Below are 18,989 nucleotides of genomic sequence, written 5' to 3'. Positions count from 1 at the left end.
CAAAGCACATGCTGGCAGATCATCAGGCACAAGGCAACTTTTTGCCTTCCTGGGACCGTTTAGTTATTTCATGGCTCCAAACAAGGGTGGAGTACTGAGCACAAACACAAGCAGTCTATGCATATAACTATTCAAATATCACAGAAACTTCTGTGATATATCTTGAATATTGCGGACAAACAGCCAGTAATATTCAATAATTATTCATTAATTAGCCCCAGGTGTGAATCACCAAATACTATACGCAAATAAACCCAGCCGACATTAGCACAACTCGTTGTATACATGGTACAATTCATCATATAAAACCAAATCTCCTAAATTATCAGATATACTTGAAACATAACATATAGGATTATTTAAAAATACATCCGACAACTCATTAGAATTATTCCAAGAGTTATAGGTAACCTCTAATATACATATTGCCAAAAGTTGACATATTTAACATTTCCACAATGCACCTGTCTCACTAATCATAACTTTTCCAACCCATCAGGACATATCAGGCTTGCATTTCATCTTCAACACATAAAGTACAGTAAAAAAAAGACTGCTTTTTTCCAGACTGTCTAACGTGTATGGGTTTGTACATCGGAAAGCAAAAGTCTCATCTGGAGGAGGGGATTGATCTTTTAGCAACAAGCATGACAATGCAGAGGAAAAAACGAGAACTAGAGAAAAAAAAAGACCATTATACAGTTTCATGGTAAGTTGTGTTGAGATATATCAATAATTACTATCACATGCACAATACAGTGAAATAATATTTTCATTACTGTATGCAGATTAATGTAAATAATCACTTTATTTTGCTGCGGCATGATGAAACTCTCAAGTGTGGGCAATAATTTACCTTGAAATTGAGACTGAAATGGAGAGCAAAAGAGAGGAATTGGCGAGAGGAGTGACAGACAGTCTCGGCTTTAAAAGCACATTTTGTCTTGTATCCTGATGTGTGACTGAACAGTGAGCTGACTGAAAATGGAGGCAATGTTCTTGTCTGGTTTGAGCCTTAACCATCTATCTATACATGAAGCCCATGAATTTCACATTGCAGATGGACAGACAGTTTACCGGTTTCAGCTCAGCTTACCCCTGTACGCCATGCATTTCTGAGTGTGTGTGTGTGTGTGTGTGTGTGTGTGTGTGTGTGTGTGTGTGTGTGTGTGTGTGTGTGTGTGTGTGTGTGTGTGTGTGTGGCTGGCTGTGAGGGTCTTAAAATAGCAGAGTAGTGGAACAAACAATAGCATCCTACTGTATATTGATATGATATGTTTTCCATTGAGGCTCAGTTATAAAAGTGAATGAATTCTAGTGCCCAGTGGTTGGAAATTGTTCTAGGTTATTGGGCTACACTCAGCAATGAGGATACAACGGTTTGTCTGTTTATTCATCTGGCCTACTCATATCTGTAAACAACCAATGTCTTTAGTGTTTTAATAGGAAATTCAAAACCTAATGTCAGATTGAGAAGACAGATAAACATCACCATTTCCTGCCCACAGTGCAGACTGGCATGCTTTACTGCACCCACACACATACACCCAGCACCTTATTACCTGTGATACCAGCTTTCTTAAGCAAATTTCACAAAGTGGAAACAAAAGACATTTTTACTACTTCTTTTTCTTTTATTTAATGCCTGCGGTGGTAGGTCTTTTGAGGTAGCTATGGGGGTAAAAAAAAGAAGAAAAAAAAAAGTAGTAATTTCACATGGAGTACAACTTTCAAAGACTCCTCCACAAAGCCATTTCAGAGATTGAATGGAAGTTGAATTTTCTCCAGGTGAAGAGATGTAATGTATTATTCACCAAAGTCATTTAAAGTTCTTACTTGTCTCTTCACTTCATACAATCGGATAAGGGAAGTAGAGGTGGGAGTTTGGGATGGGAAGTGAGGAAAACAGAGCTATTCTCTGAAACATGACAGGCCTGAAGGCTTGACGCAGTGTACTGTGATGGGCTCCACAGATGGTATGACTACCCACAAAGACAGCAGTGTCATGGGGATAGAAATGTGCAGTCAATAGAGTGTATTATTCAGGACAGATATCCACACGCACACGCACACACACACACACACACACACACACACACACACACACACACACACACACACACACACACACACAAGGATAGTCATGAGGTAAAACAGTAATAAGAGTCAAAAAATGAAAAGGTGAAGTTTTCCACAGAGAGGATATAAGCGTATACTGCATGCCAAGAGATTGGAAATGTTAAAAAAAAAATCTAATTAAAGTAATAAATGTATTTTAATGAAATACTACGTCATATTATGCATTTCCATTATTGTTTCAGCACAGTCAGCCACTGTGTGCCAATTTAAAAGGCCCTGGAAACCAATTTTCTCAATAAGCCATTACTATAAAAAATGAGTTCATACTTCATTTTCTGCTTGTTAGAACATTGCTTGCCATTTTACATTTCTATTTTACATTACTTTTATATACATGCATAAGTTACAATTTCTGTATTTGTGTTTTACTTGTGCTTTTCTCATTCATTTCAAGACACAAATTTGTATTCCAACCGAGTGTTTTTAAATATCTTATAACATGTCTGAAGGGGATCTGTAATCTTGATTTCTTCCTATTTAGGCACAAATATTTAATGTTGATTAAAAATACTTGAAAGCAAGTTTTAATGTGATTTAAAGACAGTCAACAAAGGATCATGAACTCATCATGACGTGAAAGCCGCAATTAAATGTAGAGTCAGGGTAACAAGTCAATCAGGAGCCAGAGAGACTATAGCAGTAAAGGCCTTTATATTGTTTAAAAAACTACTAATAGCCGTTAAAAATGTATCTTCCAGAAACAGATTTCACCTGCATTTGGAAGTTGCTATGTGTAATCTGTAACACTGAAGATAGGATCTAGAAACATCAGAGCAAAAACTCCTTAAGCTGCTCGGCTGACACAGAACAAGAGACCCGTGTTTGTGGACACAAATCCAGTGCCCTGGGGGGATTTACAGAGATATTGGTTTTTGGTCTGGTTCATAAACATTAGCATTACAATGGCATGACGCTTATTTGGCTGTAAAAGCTCCAACAAACAACTTGGCAGATTGAATTACCAAAACTAATCTGCAATTCATTGACAATAGAGCAGCTCCAGGTTCCGTTAGACATCACAAAGTGCTTCATTGTCTGTGTCTTGTAGCTCTGAGAGAGAATGTTTTAATGTTCAAAAATGGTCCAGGGTGTGCACTTTTGTATACATTGTATTTTCTTTTAAGGTTTTTTTTCCTTTACATGCAATTTATAAATATCCAATTGGGCAATTTCAATGTTTTACTGAACTTAATTTTTTTTAATTCTTTTATTTACTTATTATAATAAAATATTTGCTGTTTCTGTACTGATTTATTTTCAAGACTTTTTTGTTATAGTTACATAGGCTACACACACACACACACACACACACACACACACACACACACACACACACACACACACACACACACACACAACTGAAAACCAGAGGAGATTCAAAAGCACTGCCTTTGAAAGACTGTGGGAGTAAATTATACCACTGTGATCTGGGCCATAGATTACACTTTAATAATATAAGTATCTAATTACTGCCTTGCATCCTTCACGCCTCTTCTGCACTCCTTAATCATTATCGCCCACTGGCCTTTGAAACACAGATAGTACGCAGACTTGTGTGTGTCTTATGTGTTCTCTTTATATGGCTACAGTGTAGTGTATACACGGGTTTCTGTGTACAGGGTGGCAAGCTGCATTTAAATGCCATCTCCTCACTAACATGTTTCCAGGGACCTGTAGACCTGCTTTTTGCCCTGTGCACCAGCCGTGCAAGTCACTAATAGAGGTCAAAGTCGGAGCAGACACATTGAGCTAAGTGCCTGCGTAGGGCTGAGCTGCAAGGGGAGGAGGTAGAGTTCAAACATGCAGAGAAAAGCTTTACAAAGAGCTGTTGGCTAAATACTTAATGTCAGAGTCTAATATAGCTGTGTCTGTGTGTTTGAGAGACAGAGAAACCACAAATGATGGAAAAGTGACGGACAGGACGATAGGTTTGACCTGCGTCTACTGACGGTGCTGCTCAGAGAGGTGGTAGCACTAACCTGATGTTCAGACGGTGCAGCATGGGATGAGCAGCCGTACCCAGCAGCCAGATGGTGAAGCTGACCAGCAGCAGAGTGGTGGTGAGGATGGTGCGCCTCACTTCTGTGGATGTGTCTCTCAGAGCCAGGCTTAACGCCACAGCCCCCCTGAAACCTGAGAACAGAGAAGACCTTTCTGAGCAAATATATTCCATCAAACCACCAGACAACCACCTACCAACCAATTATTAGAAAAACGCAGGAGCGAGCTACCCAGTTAATAACTCTGTCCATGGGTAACAGAATACAACCTATCACTATCATTGACCAGCTGCTCACAAGCAAGCAGCCCCAAAACAAACTTCTAGATTGCTGTACAGTGGTGACATAATACGTAAAGCCAAAACAATTCCCAGAGCAAATCCTTGCCACGAGGAACAGATGGGGGAGATGGTGGTGATGGTGGGGAGTTTTTTTTTTTAAATAGCAAGACAAGGGTTTTTTACAAAGAAGCCTTCTTATGTAAGAGGTAAAGTGGGTCAGCAGCGAAACATGCTGTTGCTGCACTACCCCTTGGATATTCCTTTCATCATCAAACCATTCAGAGCTTCAACCATTAGACACTAAAGTGAGGCGATGCCTTATTTAGTCTTCTCCAAAATACAGATACAAAAATAGAAAAGGATGAGTGAATTATTAATATATATATACACCATAGACTGTTAATATTAATTGACAACGCATCCGGTTTGGCGAAGTGCTGCAAATGCGGAAGTGCCTTAAACCTGCATTCTATCTGAATTCCAGCAGGAGCGACACATGCGGTTGCAAAAGGAGGTCGGTTTCTGTAGAAGTCTATGAGAAAGTGACCCACTTCTCACTTGATTTATTACCTCAGTAAACATTTGCTATATGTGCGATATGCTAGTTTTAAGTCTTCTGCAACACAGAATGATAAAGCAGGGGGTGTTTTAGGGCGTGGCTATGATGTGATTGCCAGTGAAAGTGTGTAACGTAGAGTGTAAGCAGCTCCTCCCTCACTCCTCCCTCTCGTCTAAAATCGTCACATCTGCAACCAGGATGGCTGCGCCCGTAATGGCAAACTCGACGACAGATAGCAGATCTCCACAAACCAATGGGTGACGTCACACATGCGCTGTCCATTAATATACAGTCTATGGTCCACACACACACACAAACTGTACTTTCAGCATCCTCACTAATGCCATAAGCTGCAGGCACAGTGAAGAGAATGGAATAATTGAAGAGTTTTCATAGGGCAAATTAGTTTCTTGCAGCAATATTACCAACCCAACATTTATCAAAATAAAAGCCAAAGATAACATAACATATGTGATCAGATATATTTTTTCAGCAAGGCCCAATTATGAAAAATGTTGCTACAAATGAAAATAAATCACAATAAATAATGTTAATAGGTATTCTCAAGAACAGTACCTGCAAACATCATGAAGTGCTGGAAGGGGCAAGATATCTTGGTTGTGCGTCCCAGGTTGAGGAGGAATGAAAAGGGGTAGATGTTGCAGGCTCTTGATATAAAGATGGAGATCTGTTCATAATGAGCGCAGATTAAGGAGAATACTTGTGACTGAGACACACTCACAGGTTAAGGTACATCAGTCAACATGTTGCCATGGGAATTTGGATATTTTTTTTCTTTGCATCATACTAGAAAAACTGACAGTGCCTTAGAAATATTTAAGTCTGCAGTCAGTTAAGGTTAGTTTCAATTATTGATAAATTAAGTTACGTTTTTTTTATTTATTCTAAAAGAATACCCCTGGTTGACTTCACATAGCCCGATCCTTTTAATACTTATCAGACAAAATACAAAATTCCATATGTGCTAATTATATGCAAGATTAGGCTGTAAAATTACACCTATGAATATCAACACATGTGCACACACATAACAAAATAATCTCTGAATATTTTCTTTTTAGCATGCAAACACAGCACTGTGGCACCATGTCGAGGCATGAAGCCAATCAGGCTCTGCCAGCTGTCTCTGCCCTCCACACACACTTTGATGTTTCACATAGGATGGGACTGAATGCTAAGTGTCCTGGGCAGCAGTTTGGGAGAGGATATCTGTACAACTCTCAGGGACATAGCTGCTGTCCTGAATACACTTAACATCTTTTCAGATACATTTAGGAAAACTTACAGCAGCCCCATAAAACCTCCAAACCTCATCTGAGCCTGAGTGCAGCCTGAGATTCTCCAGTAAGTTCTTGCTAGTGGTACCCAAGTCTAAGTTAAAAACCGGAGGAGGCCGGGCTGGAGGAGATCAAGCAAGCTTTTTACGCTTTTAAAAATTCTGAACCTCTTTTACTTTTGGTGCATAAAAATCCTCTATGCACATAGATACCCGTGCTTTAGCATAATTTTCAACAGTAAGTCTAAATATGATGCCTGCAATAATAAAGGGACCAATATTTTAGGCAGGGGACCAAAGTCTGACAGGGCTATTACTAAAACAGAGCTCCCCCGCACCCTGCAGTCAATATTAGATCTCATGCACCCTATGGATTTTCAAAAGCAATATCCTGCTCCCAAAAGCAGTCATTTCTATTTATCAAAGGCCTCTAAGCTATTTGAATGGAGGTAATTAAGCACTTTTCATCTCAGCCTCATTTCAAATAAAGCCCATCTCCATTGTCACTGGCAAAAGGCTGCAAGCTACAGCGATTAAAATCTACTGCGTAACCAAAGAGCGATTAACAGGCTTGACTCACTGGGGTTATTTCATTTTTATAGACCCTTTTAGTACTGTACAAGATGACTTTGACCTCCATTTATTCCTGTTTGTACATCCGGGTCAGCTTCCAGTAGGTGCAGTTTGCCAGATTAGCCAGGCTTAAAGCTCAAGTCAAACATTGTCTCTCTGGCAGCCCCTCACACTGAACATAAGAGCATTGGAAAAAGAATCCGCTCAGTGGACTCTTTCTCTGGCTCCTTTGACCCTATGGTGGAAGATGGATTGTAATAATAATTGCTGGCCATCTGGGCACTGGACTGTGAAAGAACAGCCCCTTGGAGTACAGCCACTAGAGTCTCTCCTCGGGCATACGCTATGGTCATGCCAGCTCTCCAGCAAGGACAATTGTAGCCAGCAGTCCATTACTACCCCTCTGTTCCCTTCAGAAAGTGAAAGCTGTGAATATGAAACATCTGTTATGATAGTATAACTTTAACATGTATGAGTATCATTAAGGGGCTGATGGCTTTTTGATAACACAATCATGTTTTGTAGCTGCTTTGCATTCTGGGCTGCAGACACTCCAGTCAGAGAAGAAACTAAAGGCTCTGACACACCAACCTGACGACCGACTGTCGGCAGAAAAGGTAGTCGGACTGATCAGTCTCCCCGAGTTGGTCAAAAAAGTGCCTCAGAACACACCGAAGCGACACCGACTTGAGCGTACGTTCTGCGCGTACGCGAGGCGTAATACGTCTCCATAACAGCAGGCGGCGCTAAACTGTAATTGTCGCCCAAAAAATTAAAACCGGCAGCTGACTGGACAAACGCGTCATGTGGGTCTGGCTTCTCCCAAATTTCAAAGCCAGACCATAATGGCGGCTCGTTCGGAATACGATCTCGTATTCTACAAAAATAGTTCACCGAAACGTGTTTCTGAAAACATTTTAAGCGAGAAATAGGCCATGCAGTTGCTGAATCTGTCTTCATTTCAGATTGACAAAGGTCAGTTTAAAAGATCTTCGTCAGATTTTGAGAGGCGTTCGTCACGCTCATCCCGCTCGTCATTTCCGGTAATTGGTCATTGAGTCCGACTGACCACTGGCCGATTCAACAAGTAAAATCGGCCCAAATGAACACCGACGGCTCCTCCGACTGACGACGGCACAGAACACACCAAACAGACTCGGGTCACCGACCTCGCCAGACTGTCCGACGGCCGATAATCAGATTGGTGTGTCAGCGCCTTAACGCATCTTCTGGGATGGATTTCTGCCGGCTTGGTTTTGAGTCTATGTGCAAAATTTTAAGTCTGAGCATTTTTACGCCCCCAACTTGACCATTTACTGTTGACTACATATAATGTACAGTCAAACTTGTATCAATTAATCCTCATTATTTTTTCAGATTATTTAATAAATCATTTAGTTTAAAAAATTGCTCATCATCACAATTTCCAAGTGCCTAAGTTGACTTGATTCGGGGGAAAAAATCCCAAAACTCAAAAATATTCACAGTGATATAAAACTGACAAAAGCAATAATCCTTACATTTGAGAAGCTGGAACCAGTAAAATGTTGGCATTTTTGCACAATATATGACTTAAACAATGAATTGATTATCAAAATTCTTTGTAAATGCATTATCTGTTTCTACATTTGGTCAGTGAATGAGAATAAGATAAATATACCTTGCATTCTTGTGCAACAAAAGCAAATATGTCACTACTAGCCGTTTAACAGTTTTGAAAGCATTTTAGAGTGGATAAACAAGATGGGAAAACCGTAAGGAACAGAAGAAACCTCTTTCACTGGAGATTCGAGAACTAATAAGATTTAATCTTTAACCTTAAAAGGGATACAGGGCATAATCCACTACAAATTAAAGTACTGTAATCTTATTTCAAACAGGCAAACATCTTTATTCCACTGAGCTTTGCTAGAGAACGGAAATCGAGCAGCAGTAACAATAATCAAGGACCTATTTAAATTTCTGTTTCATAGGCATTCCTCAGAGCAAATGCTGCACTGCAACATCTTATTCTGTAGAGATGGTGATCATGAGAGACCGACTGAATGGCATTTGCAGAGCTCACCGGATCAAACCTGTACAATTTAAGTGCTGAGGTTTTTTTAAAGGACTGGGGAAATTACTGCACTGCAGCAGAGAGGCAAGGTAAAACCACTCTGGTCAAATAAGTGGCAGATGATTGTGCAGATAAGGATTATGACAGAATGTGGAAGACACGGAACATAACGGAACAGAACATCATTCCTGGGGGTCTGAGTGGGATCCAAAGCCACAGCAGGGAGGGAAGATGCTCCGTCATTTAGCAGAAAAGGATACAAATGCCCCAGTAATGAAGAGAGCTTTGAAGACGTGAGGAAACGTCAACAATGCATATCCCATGTAGCTGAAGATGAAAATCTCCCCCAGGAAATTGAAGACTTCAAAGAGCTGCAAATTATAAAAGGGATTGAGAGGATCATGAGGGAGAAGGTCATCCGAGATGGGGAGGGGTTCAGGGTGGTGTGTGTGTGTGTGTGTGTAGTGGGGTGACAGTGAAGGACTCGGATCATATCTGAAAATGGGTAAACAGGCTTAGATTTGCACAAATCCAGCGTTGATGTTATTCCCTGATCCTTTGAGGCAGCAACTGCAAACATCTACAGCTTGAGGCCTTAATGTGGTTGCATGTAGCACCAGACATGTTTTTGTCATTGTTTTTTTTTCGCGCAGCATGTTTCCTTGGATTAGGGTGGCACCAAAATCATGGTTGCAGCTGTCGCCGTGGTCCTTCTGCGCGCCCTGCTATGCCCTGTTACACCCTGCTACGCTCTGCAGTGCCCCGCAGTGTCCTGCTACGTCCTGCTATGCTCTGCTGTGCCCTGCTACGCCCTGCAGTGCCCTGCTATACCATGAACTACTACAACTACTATTTCTAGTCACTGTTCCATTATCTTTATTGTGACTGTTATTGCCACTATTCATCACACCCCCAACCGGCACCGTCAGACACTGCCTACCAAGAGCCTGGGTCTGTCCGAGGTTTCTTCCTAAAAGGGAGTTTTTCCTCGCAACTGTCACACTAAATACTTGCTCTTGGGGGATTTACTAGAATTGTTGGGTCCTTGTATGTTATAGAGTGTGGTCTAGACCTACTCTATCTGTAAAGTGTCTTGAGATAACTCTTGTTATGATTTGATACTATAAATAAAATTGAATTGAATTGTCATCACTCTTATGTGACACATGCTGTTTGTGCAAATGTGTAAAGAGTAGCTTTCTGGACTTAAAAAGACCAGCTAATAACTTGTTCCTTTCCCATGATACTTCCTGATGAAGGAATATTACAACTCATCAACTCAGTCCTACACTTCCTGTAATGATCCAGGTCATATCAAAGTGCTTGGATGTCATTTACTGTGGATAAAAATAAAATTTGAATCATTTTAATGGGGCATTTCTGCATAAGAAATCAAATATTTATTAAGGTCCTTATGTTGTATCTGGATGTAATTAGAGCAGATGTTATGATTTCATTAATGATTTATATTTTCTGTTTTTACCAGTTAAACCAGCTTTGCGGTAAAGCTTTTGTAAAAAGCTATCAAATTGAATGAATGTATCTTTTCCCTTAAGCGTCTCGCATCACAAGGACAAGAGATGCCACAGAGAAATATATTTCTCCTTCTAGCTATTCAACCAGTGTCTGCATACACTAAATCATTTTGTCTTGTCCTTTGAGCTGCAGCTGCATGCATAAATCATAATAATGTAGATAAAGGCGTTCTGACAAGTAAGCATACTGCACCATACACATGCATTGACTACGGCATAGCCAATCCACTTTATAGGCAAAGGTTTCAGCTGTGCTGCATACTGTAGCCTTTTAAAAAAACTTTTCTGTGATAAACAGTTAGCTCCACTGTGGCACCGATAATGAATAATAAATGCATATATGAGTATATTTGTGCACTTCTGATTTATTTGCTCCTCTGTGAAGCTTGCCGGTACAGTACGACAGCGTGCTGGCCTCCATCTGTGCTCAGCCTATTAAGCAGATAGTGGAGACAGGCCTCCCACACAAGACACCCACTGGACAACCAGAGCACTAGTGGCAATTAATGATGGCTTGTGCATGCACGCAAGACACAAACATTGGCATCGAAAGGCAATGTGAACAAAGTGAGTAAACTAAAAAAAATGCTGTTTGAAAACAATAGTGAAATAAGCCTCAATCATCCTCCATGAACCCACCTCCTTGGTCCTGGTCCTACCCTGGGAAGATAAATTGTGAATCGTGTACCTTGCCTGGCTCAGGCCACAAAACAGCACCGCCACAATACCTGAAAGATAAAAAAAAAAGAAAAAAAAAAAAAAACGTGCAAGTGAAATGAATGAAATTTCAAAAAAGGGGAATAACAAAATAGCCAATAAAGTATTAAACATCCATGATGACATCTGTTAGTTGTAAATGTGAGCATCACCATTTTGTGGGAAAAACTCATGGAGGAGTGTTCTATAAACAGGAGGGAGTTAAACAATGTGCTGTATCTAATTAGTACAAAGTATGCAAAATTGCTGATACATGCACATATTATGTAATCATGTGTATGTTTGTGTGCTGGTTAACACTCAGAGCCTTGGGGCCTCTCATGTTGTTAGTATGCTGTAAGAGGTTCTTCCATCGGAGGAATGTTATTTGTGAAAAGAATCTTTGCATGGTTCAACCCAGCACTTTTTTAAATCAAAGCAACTGACCAGATATAAACTTCCAGTTTAGCTCAAAAACATGATTTTAAATTCAACCTGGACATGATGATTAAACTAAGAGAAAGATTAGCAAAACAAATGCATATAAGCATTTACCAAAAAGTCCAAGAATTCAATTGAATCCTCCTGTGTGCAGCTACTTTTGCATTCGAGTGTATAAAGTATGTGACACCAGATCAGACGGACCCAACCCATTATCCACCCATTGTCCTGGTTCCAGTGGAGTCCAGCTGTATAAACAGCTTAATCAAAATGTGCTGTCCAACCCAAGCATCCTCATGTTTCTTTCTGGCCAAAAACGTTACTTCCATTTCTACTCCAAAGACATGAAGCTCTGGGAATGACAAATGCAAAAGAATGACATCATCGCTGTAGATCGTGCCAGATGCGGAGGAGCAGAAATTAACAAAAGGCAAGTAAATGTCAAACAAAAATACACAATGGAAAGAAAGGCAGCTCTATAGAGAGAGGAAACAGGGTGGACGGAGTGATTAGGGCCCCTGCTGGTAAAGAGGAGGCTGGCTGGAGCAGAGAGCTGGAATTTGAAACGCATAGCATAAAAGGTGGGTTGCTGCCTCACAGGACATGCTTGCCTTGTTGCAGAAATTTAATTTCACATTTTTGCTCCCTCTACTTTGTGAGAGAATCACAGAAGATGGAAGAAAATGTGAAATTATTGTGATGGGGAGCAATAGTTAGAGGACAGAGCTGGCAGTAATAAATACGGCAGCAGGGAAAAGATAGCACCTGTGGTTCAGGCTGCTAAGTGAAGCCAGTCCATTATTCTTTTTTTCACCATCCGCCTTCACACTAGGATGCTGACCTGTACATGCACTATACTAGCTCCAGTAGTCCCTGTTCACAGTGTTCTTACCAGACAAAGTCTAATGGAGTTCCATTTGGTTTAGGGCTTCAACATCCTCCTTGGTTTTCTTACTGACGGAGGTAACACATCATCCACCACCCACATAAAGACTCCTCCACTCAGGGCACTTGGTAACAGATGAGATGCATCCCATAATGAGCAGTTGTGAGGGGCATAAGATTAATGACAGCAGGGCTCCCTGCAAGGCCGAGGGTCATTAGGCGCACCCTCGCTAAACTCCAGCAATTAAAAGAGACAGAAAGAGCCTTGATTACCAAAGGACACCAGGGAGGACTCTCATCGCTCACTGGGTCGCTCTGTATGAGGTGCCGCTTCACCCCAAATGGTACATTAAAGGCCTTTGACCAGAGTGGCACTCCACAGATTAGTTTTCTTAGGTCCAATTTTGTACAAAGAACATCGAAGATTGCAATAGGACTCATTTTTAGATTACTGTGACAAAACATCAGCATCAAAATAGGTTTTATAACACTGCAGGTTTGACGTCGAAACAAAGTATTTTACTATTAGCCCTGATATTGCAGTATTAATATATTACAGAAAAGTACCCGAGGCTCTGCATCAGATAGTACTGAGAATCATTGCCCTTGGTTTTCCTGCAGTGTGTTCCTCCCACACTGGGCAGCATTCAGAGTGGTCTTTGTAGACAGGGCATCTAGGTCCAATGGACAAAGGTTACACTATTTCATTAAAACCATCTCCTCCTCCTCCACAGGCCACAGGGAGTACTGCCAAGTAAGATAGAGCTCTACAACATCAACTAAGTGAGTGGAATCCCTCTGACACAATCAGGGCAGGAGGAACAACAACACTTATTTGTGCGTATGTACACTACATTGGTATTTCAGAACTACATTACGGTCGGTGAAATAATAGATGAAGACAATTCCAGGCAACTGAGCCAAGTCTTTGTTGTTTTCCAAACACAAGCTACCCAAGCTTCCAGATGCTATGAATCAGTAAAGTGAAAAATCTAACAATGTAATAAAAATGCAAACTCCCTTTGGTGATACATAAAGAAAATAGATGCAAGGTCATGTATCCATATTTACATGGGACCTTGACTTTCCAGGAAATCTGTGCAAACAGCTAGGGCAAGAATGCTATTATGGTTTGTTTGATCTGTGGTGCCGAAACAAAATATACAAACATGCTCAGACAGAGGAGGGTGGACACCATTTTAAAATGAGTTATGGGGGTTGAGACCAAAATGGGATTGGTACCTACAGTTCTCTGTAGAGAGGAGATGGCTTAATACTTGCTCATCTGTACATGATTGACTCACTACAACGCTGGACTCTCAGAGGGTAAGGCATGTGTCTAATACACTCATGCCATACCATACTGTGTGTATGTAAGGGAACGGCCTTTCTCTGATGCTGGTGTGGGTTTTCATCTGTTGCTGACCAGGGAATTGTGCAGATGGTCATGTCTGGACAGCAGACAATCTGCGCACATCATTTCCAGGTTTGTGGAGTACCAGTAGCCACAGAGAAGCATTGAAGCAGCAGAGCTTGCCAGTCAAACAGCTGCTTGTGCCACTGATATTGTGGAGGAGTGAGCGAGTCAGTGCATGCACTTGAGAAGGGACGCCTGAGGGGGAGGGCAGCAGTTTGCTAACAGGATTTGTATTCTGTCTGACCTCCAAGCTACAATCAGCACTGACATGGACACACACACACACACACACACACACACACACACACACACACACACACACACACACACACCATATAAGTCATACAGCACTCACCTGAAAGTCCACTAGCTTCAGCTGAGAGGAAGCTGCCCCAGGACAACAGAAAGAAGACAGATGTTTCCAGCAGTGGATTCTCACATAGCCGAGTGAATTTGGTGAGGTGGAAAGCGAGTTAAAGATATACAAGAAGATAATCATACACTGCTTGATACTTTGCATCAGGCTAATACACGGTTGGAATTGCAATAGAAATGTAAGCCTGTTGTGGCAGACTACATGTACCGAAGAGTGCAGCATTTCTCTGCAGCCTCTGCAAACAAAAAGCAACTGCAGAAGCTGCTCACTAAGCCAGGAGTCTGCCATTCGAATAACCCACTGGGTCTTAATGAGACCCTTACTGCGAGTTCTCCGGCAGATAACAAAGTCCACATCCCACGCCTGCTTTCTCACTGTCCCACATCCCCTCTGGCACAGCGTCCTTGTAAAGCAGTGTTCCAGAAAGAACAATACATGCTGGAAGTTCAGTATTTGTGATAGTCACAGAAAATGAAGATGAGTCGGTTTAGGTACTGTAAATACCACTATAGTAGGACTGCTAATTGTTAACAGGTTGCTGCTCTGCATTCCCAACTCCCTCAAATACCCCCTTGTCTTACAATAATAAATACGTTCCTTCCCAAGTCTGATTGTTTTTGTAATTAACAAGGACAGGTACAGCAAGTAATTATAAGATAAACAAGCAACTCTACGTCAAACTGAGTCTCTTTAAGACACTGTTTGAGGAGACAGCACAAGAGAGCAGGTTGTTGCTATGGTTAGCATCAGCAAAATCTATTAAATGCTCACTTTGTGCTTTGCTGAAACTCAGAGATTAGACACTGTAAATAAGAGCTGAGCTGTGCCCCAAACCTCTCATGACACATCCTCATTTTTCAAGTCTTATAACTAAAGTTCAGAGGAAAACGCTGGACAACAGCGCAAGTCCAGACTTCATCAGAGGCTACTGGCTTGATTGACAACCTCTCTGCTACCATTAATGTCACAGGAGCACTTTAGACTTACAGTAGTTGCATTGCTTTTGCTTAGGTGGTACAGTAGGGATTTGTTAGAGAAGCAATTACCAAGTTGAGGAAGTGGATAGATTGCAGCTGATGCTAAGATGATAATTGAGTTGGGGGTGCGGAGGCAAAGATGGGAGGGGATGAAAGGATATGAGGGCTGTTATGACTGTGAAAATGAAACCCAAGAGGAAGGAGCCGGCAAGCACTCCAAGAAAATAACCAACAGAGAGGAGGACGGCTGGGGGGTCGAAGGTGTGTCCTGCACCCATCTGGGTATAGGTGGTGATGGCACTGGAAGACAAATTGACACAACCGAACAAAAAAAAAAAGGGTTACACACATGAAAAAAAGAGACCAACTGCTACAGAACAAAAAGAAGGCAATAGAACAATTACGGCAGAAATTAAAATGAGTGTTACAGATGCTGAAACATTAAAACGTCAACGTGGTTTATGGCTCTGAAACAAATGCAGTCATCGGATATATGGCCCACTTGGTTCTTGGTGCAAACCAGTCTGCAGCAGTGAGCATAACTTCACATACTTATTATGCTGAGCTAAGCCTTTAAGTGTAATTTAATGGAGTCACTCCTAAGAATACATGGCCTTCTTTAGAAGTTAAATCCTTCCATGAAAAACAATCCATTTTGAATTATTTGCCTGAGAGACATCCCCTAGTGGTTATTGGGAAATACTATTGTTGTTCACAAAGACAACGGCATCTTGCTATTCACACCGCTATAAATATTTACTCCGAGGGGGGAAGGGGAGACTACCACATGGAAGTCATTGAGTGCAAAAGAGGCCTCACAGGGAGGAGAGAGGGAGGCAGGGAGGGAGGGAAAGAGAGAGAGAGAGAGAGAGAGAGCCTGAGGTGAAGCAAGCAGAGACAGGCACCCATGCGAGTGGCTGATGGAGCTGGCTGCCTTTGTGGAATTACATTTCTTTGCCTACCACAGATCCTCCCATGTACACCCTTTATACTTTGGCTGATTTAAATGAATGTCAAACCATTGAGTCAGCAAAACAATGTGAAAGTGGGGGACGTTGTTTTTGCTTCCTACATTTAATAGGACACACATTCTGATAGCCAGGGTAGTTTTACTAACATTACATAAACTAACTTTATACTCCAGCTACCATGAAAATGGTTTGTTGAAGATCCTTATGGTGTCAAAAAAATGTGAAATGACAAATGAACCCATAATGTATCTCCACTTTTCATGCTGTCAGGTTGTAATGAGCTAGCACACACCACAACATGCCTTAATCCCAATGGCAAAAGGGGAAGAATCAATCAAGCTGTCGCTAATAAGCTCAGCAAGCTGAAAGGGGAAAATCTAGTATCCCCTCTGTGAAAATAAAGACTCCTGTTGTGTTAGCACATTACATTTGGCTACGAGTCCCTTGGTCAGTTTGACCCTCTAGAGACTGACAAAAACCTCAAGATGTCAACACAGGACCTGGTTGAATGGTGGCTGGGTCAGGGCTGCTGGAGCAGGAGGTTTAGTGCCTGTGAGAGGGCACATCAGCGTAAGGTTGAGCTGCACTGGGAGCTTGTTAAAATTCCAGTGCCAGGGCCCCGCGTGGCTCACTAATAAGGGCCAGCTTTGTGTGTGGAGCCAGGGCAACCGGCAGGCTAGTGAGCCAGTCAAGTGACAGGAGATGGCATGAAGGCCGGTCACGCCACTCCAGGAACAAACACAGCACTATCTGAGTGTTTATCCGGGAAGACGTGCAGGCTCCCTCCTCTGCACTTCAATGCACACAAAGACAGCAGCCACGGCGTGAACGCAACTTTCTGCACACTCGCCTCCTTTTCTTTCCGTCTGCCTGCCTGTCTGGGCCCATTTGTGCAATCGGAGAAAGAGATGCAGGTACTGTACATGTGATGTGTCAGTCTGTGTGAATACAATATGCAAAGATGAACACATATCTTGTCCCATCCACCTCCATTTTTTCATCCACCTGCCTGGCCATGAATGTGGGTGGACCTGTGTGAGTTCTTTCCCCTCTCTGTCTCCATCTCTCTGCTCCAAATCTTGCCATCTGTTAGCACGTCTACTTTGTTCACTAGCAATGCGTAAATAGAGCAGACAATGACTGCAATGTGGGTGAGCAGGACAAACATGCATATGTGAGTGCAATGCTGGAGAAAGAGGTTAAAGTAGAGGAAAATGAATGAATTGAAATGCATGAACATGGCATGGCTGCATCATGGCTACTTCACTAAGCTTCCGAGGGTTTTTATGCTGTATTTTGTCTAAATTCGACAGTAGCTGTGTTAACCGAGTTTGTTAGCTGGGAGCGTGTCTCTACCCTGGCAGTGAGTCTCTCCACTGAATACTTTAATGAGATGCTGAAAGTGCCAGGGGCAACTCACTTACGCAGTCCACTGCATAGCATCCGAGGCACTCATGTGGTTTTGCCAATCACACCCTTTCCTTAAAGCTGGCAGCATCCATCCAGACCCATAATGCTAATTGGAAAAGACCGAGCTCCCACACAATTAAACCTAGAAATAGATTGCATTGCAAGGGCAGAGAAAAATTCTAAAAACAAGATACTTACTGTGTCAGGACAATGGCCACAGCATCATTCAGGACACTCTCGCCGAACAGCAGGGTGAGCAGATCCGGGTCCACACGCAGCTCTGACAACAGGCCAAGGACTGCAACTAAAAAAAAAAAACAAGAGTTACTGCTGTTGAAGACTGCAGGAAGCGCAATAATTCCTCTGTTTATCACACAGCAAAAGTGGTGTGGAGTATCACCTTTTCTGCTACAAACAGGAGAAGCCAGGGGAACAATGAAACAATGAAAGCTGACAGAAAATGTCAGCACACTGACAGCACTGGAAAGAGGATTCTGACACCGACCTAGCCAGAGTCTCTAAATCAAGCAAAGACTTGTTCAGCCCCAGCTTAAGAAAATACACAATGCTTTCAAAAGGACAATATTTATGTCTGCAATGGAAACAGAGCAGAACGTTGATTGTAAAAATTGTAAAATTGTATGTCTGTCACTGTCCTATTTCAGTGACTCATTAAGAATAATTGGCATTATTTGACACTGCAGTAGCAAACTCAAGATATCTGGAGTGTGTTGTTTCTTTGTGTGTATGATGAGATTGTGATGCAAGTGCACAGGAAAACAAAACAAAATAATTTGCTTGCCTTCATATACTGTAGTATCACTGAATTAATGAACTGTATACTGCGTCATTGTGTACTTAAAAGAAGCACAAATAAAATAAAAAAGAATAATTGGACACTACCTAGCATTTCAGTCTAAGTCTAAATGCATCAACACTTTTTTTTTAAGTAAAAGAAAAACTGCATGTGTGACTGTGTATTTTACAGGGTACATTTCCTGTGTTTAAAATCTGTAGTCATAACATGGCAATCTGTGATCTGCTGGCAGCAATAGCACCGGCAGATATTACAAATCATCAGAGTAGAGGAAATAACTGAATTGCTTGATATAATTTGTATATATTTGGTATATATTGGTAGTTACTGGCTGTTACAAATTCCTTATTGTTAGCCTTCTAGGTGTTCAGTTTCATATGTGTTTGTTGTGTTTGTTGAGCATGAATGTACGTAGAGTTTATTTGTGTTCATTAGCTTAGAGCATTACTGCAGTTTTCACTATAGAGTGAGATAACAACTAGGATTCCTGGAATCTTGAGAGGAGGCTGGTGGGGGAAAGGGCGAGATTAGAGCTAAGATGCTGCAGCTGATTAAAACA

General features: G+C 41.6%; 1 protein-coding gene across 3 annotated transcripts in view; it reads right to left on the bottom strand.

The window, feature by feature from the left end:
- Positions 1-18,989, bottom strand: part of LOC116053744 (sodium/hydrogen exchanger 9-like) — a 62,253-nt gene that overhangs the window by 24,751 nt on the left and 18,513 nt on the right. For 2 of the 3 annotated variants that reach the window (XM_031304889.2, XM_031304891.2), the window contains 7 exons: positions 17,812-17,917; positions 15,394-15,532; positions 14,235-14,340; positions 11,080-11,168; positions 9,166-9,276; positions 5,556-5,667; positions 4,119-4,272 (listed from right to left, as the gene is read on the bottom strand). In XM_031304889.2, the coding sequence (XP_031160749.1) occupies positions 4,119-4,272; positions 5,556-5,667; positions 9,166-9,276; positions 11,080-11,168; positions 14,235-14,340; positions 15,394-15,532; positions 17,812-17,917 (817 nt within the window). Of the gene's footprint in view, positions 1-1,201; positions 1,672-4,118; positions 4,273-5,555; positions 5,668-9,165; positions 9,277-11,079; positions 11,169-14,234; positions 14,341-15,393; positions 15,533-17,811; positions 17,918-18,989 lie in introns of those variants that run through there. The other variant, XM_035998122.1, reaches the window with a different exon arrangement.

The sequence above is a fragment of the Sander lucioperca genome, chromosome 23 (assembly GCF_008315115.2).
Source record: "Sander lucioperca isolate FBNREF2018 chromosome 23, SLUC_FBN_1.2, whole genome shotgun sequence".
Lineage (NCBI taxonomy): Eukaryota > Metazoa > Chordata > Actinopteri > Perciformes > Percidae > Sander > Sander lucioperca.
The sequence above is the reverse complement of the archived record's forward strand: the minus strand, read 5'-3'. Positions and strand labels throughout refer to the sequence as shown.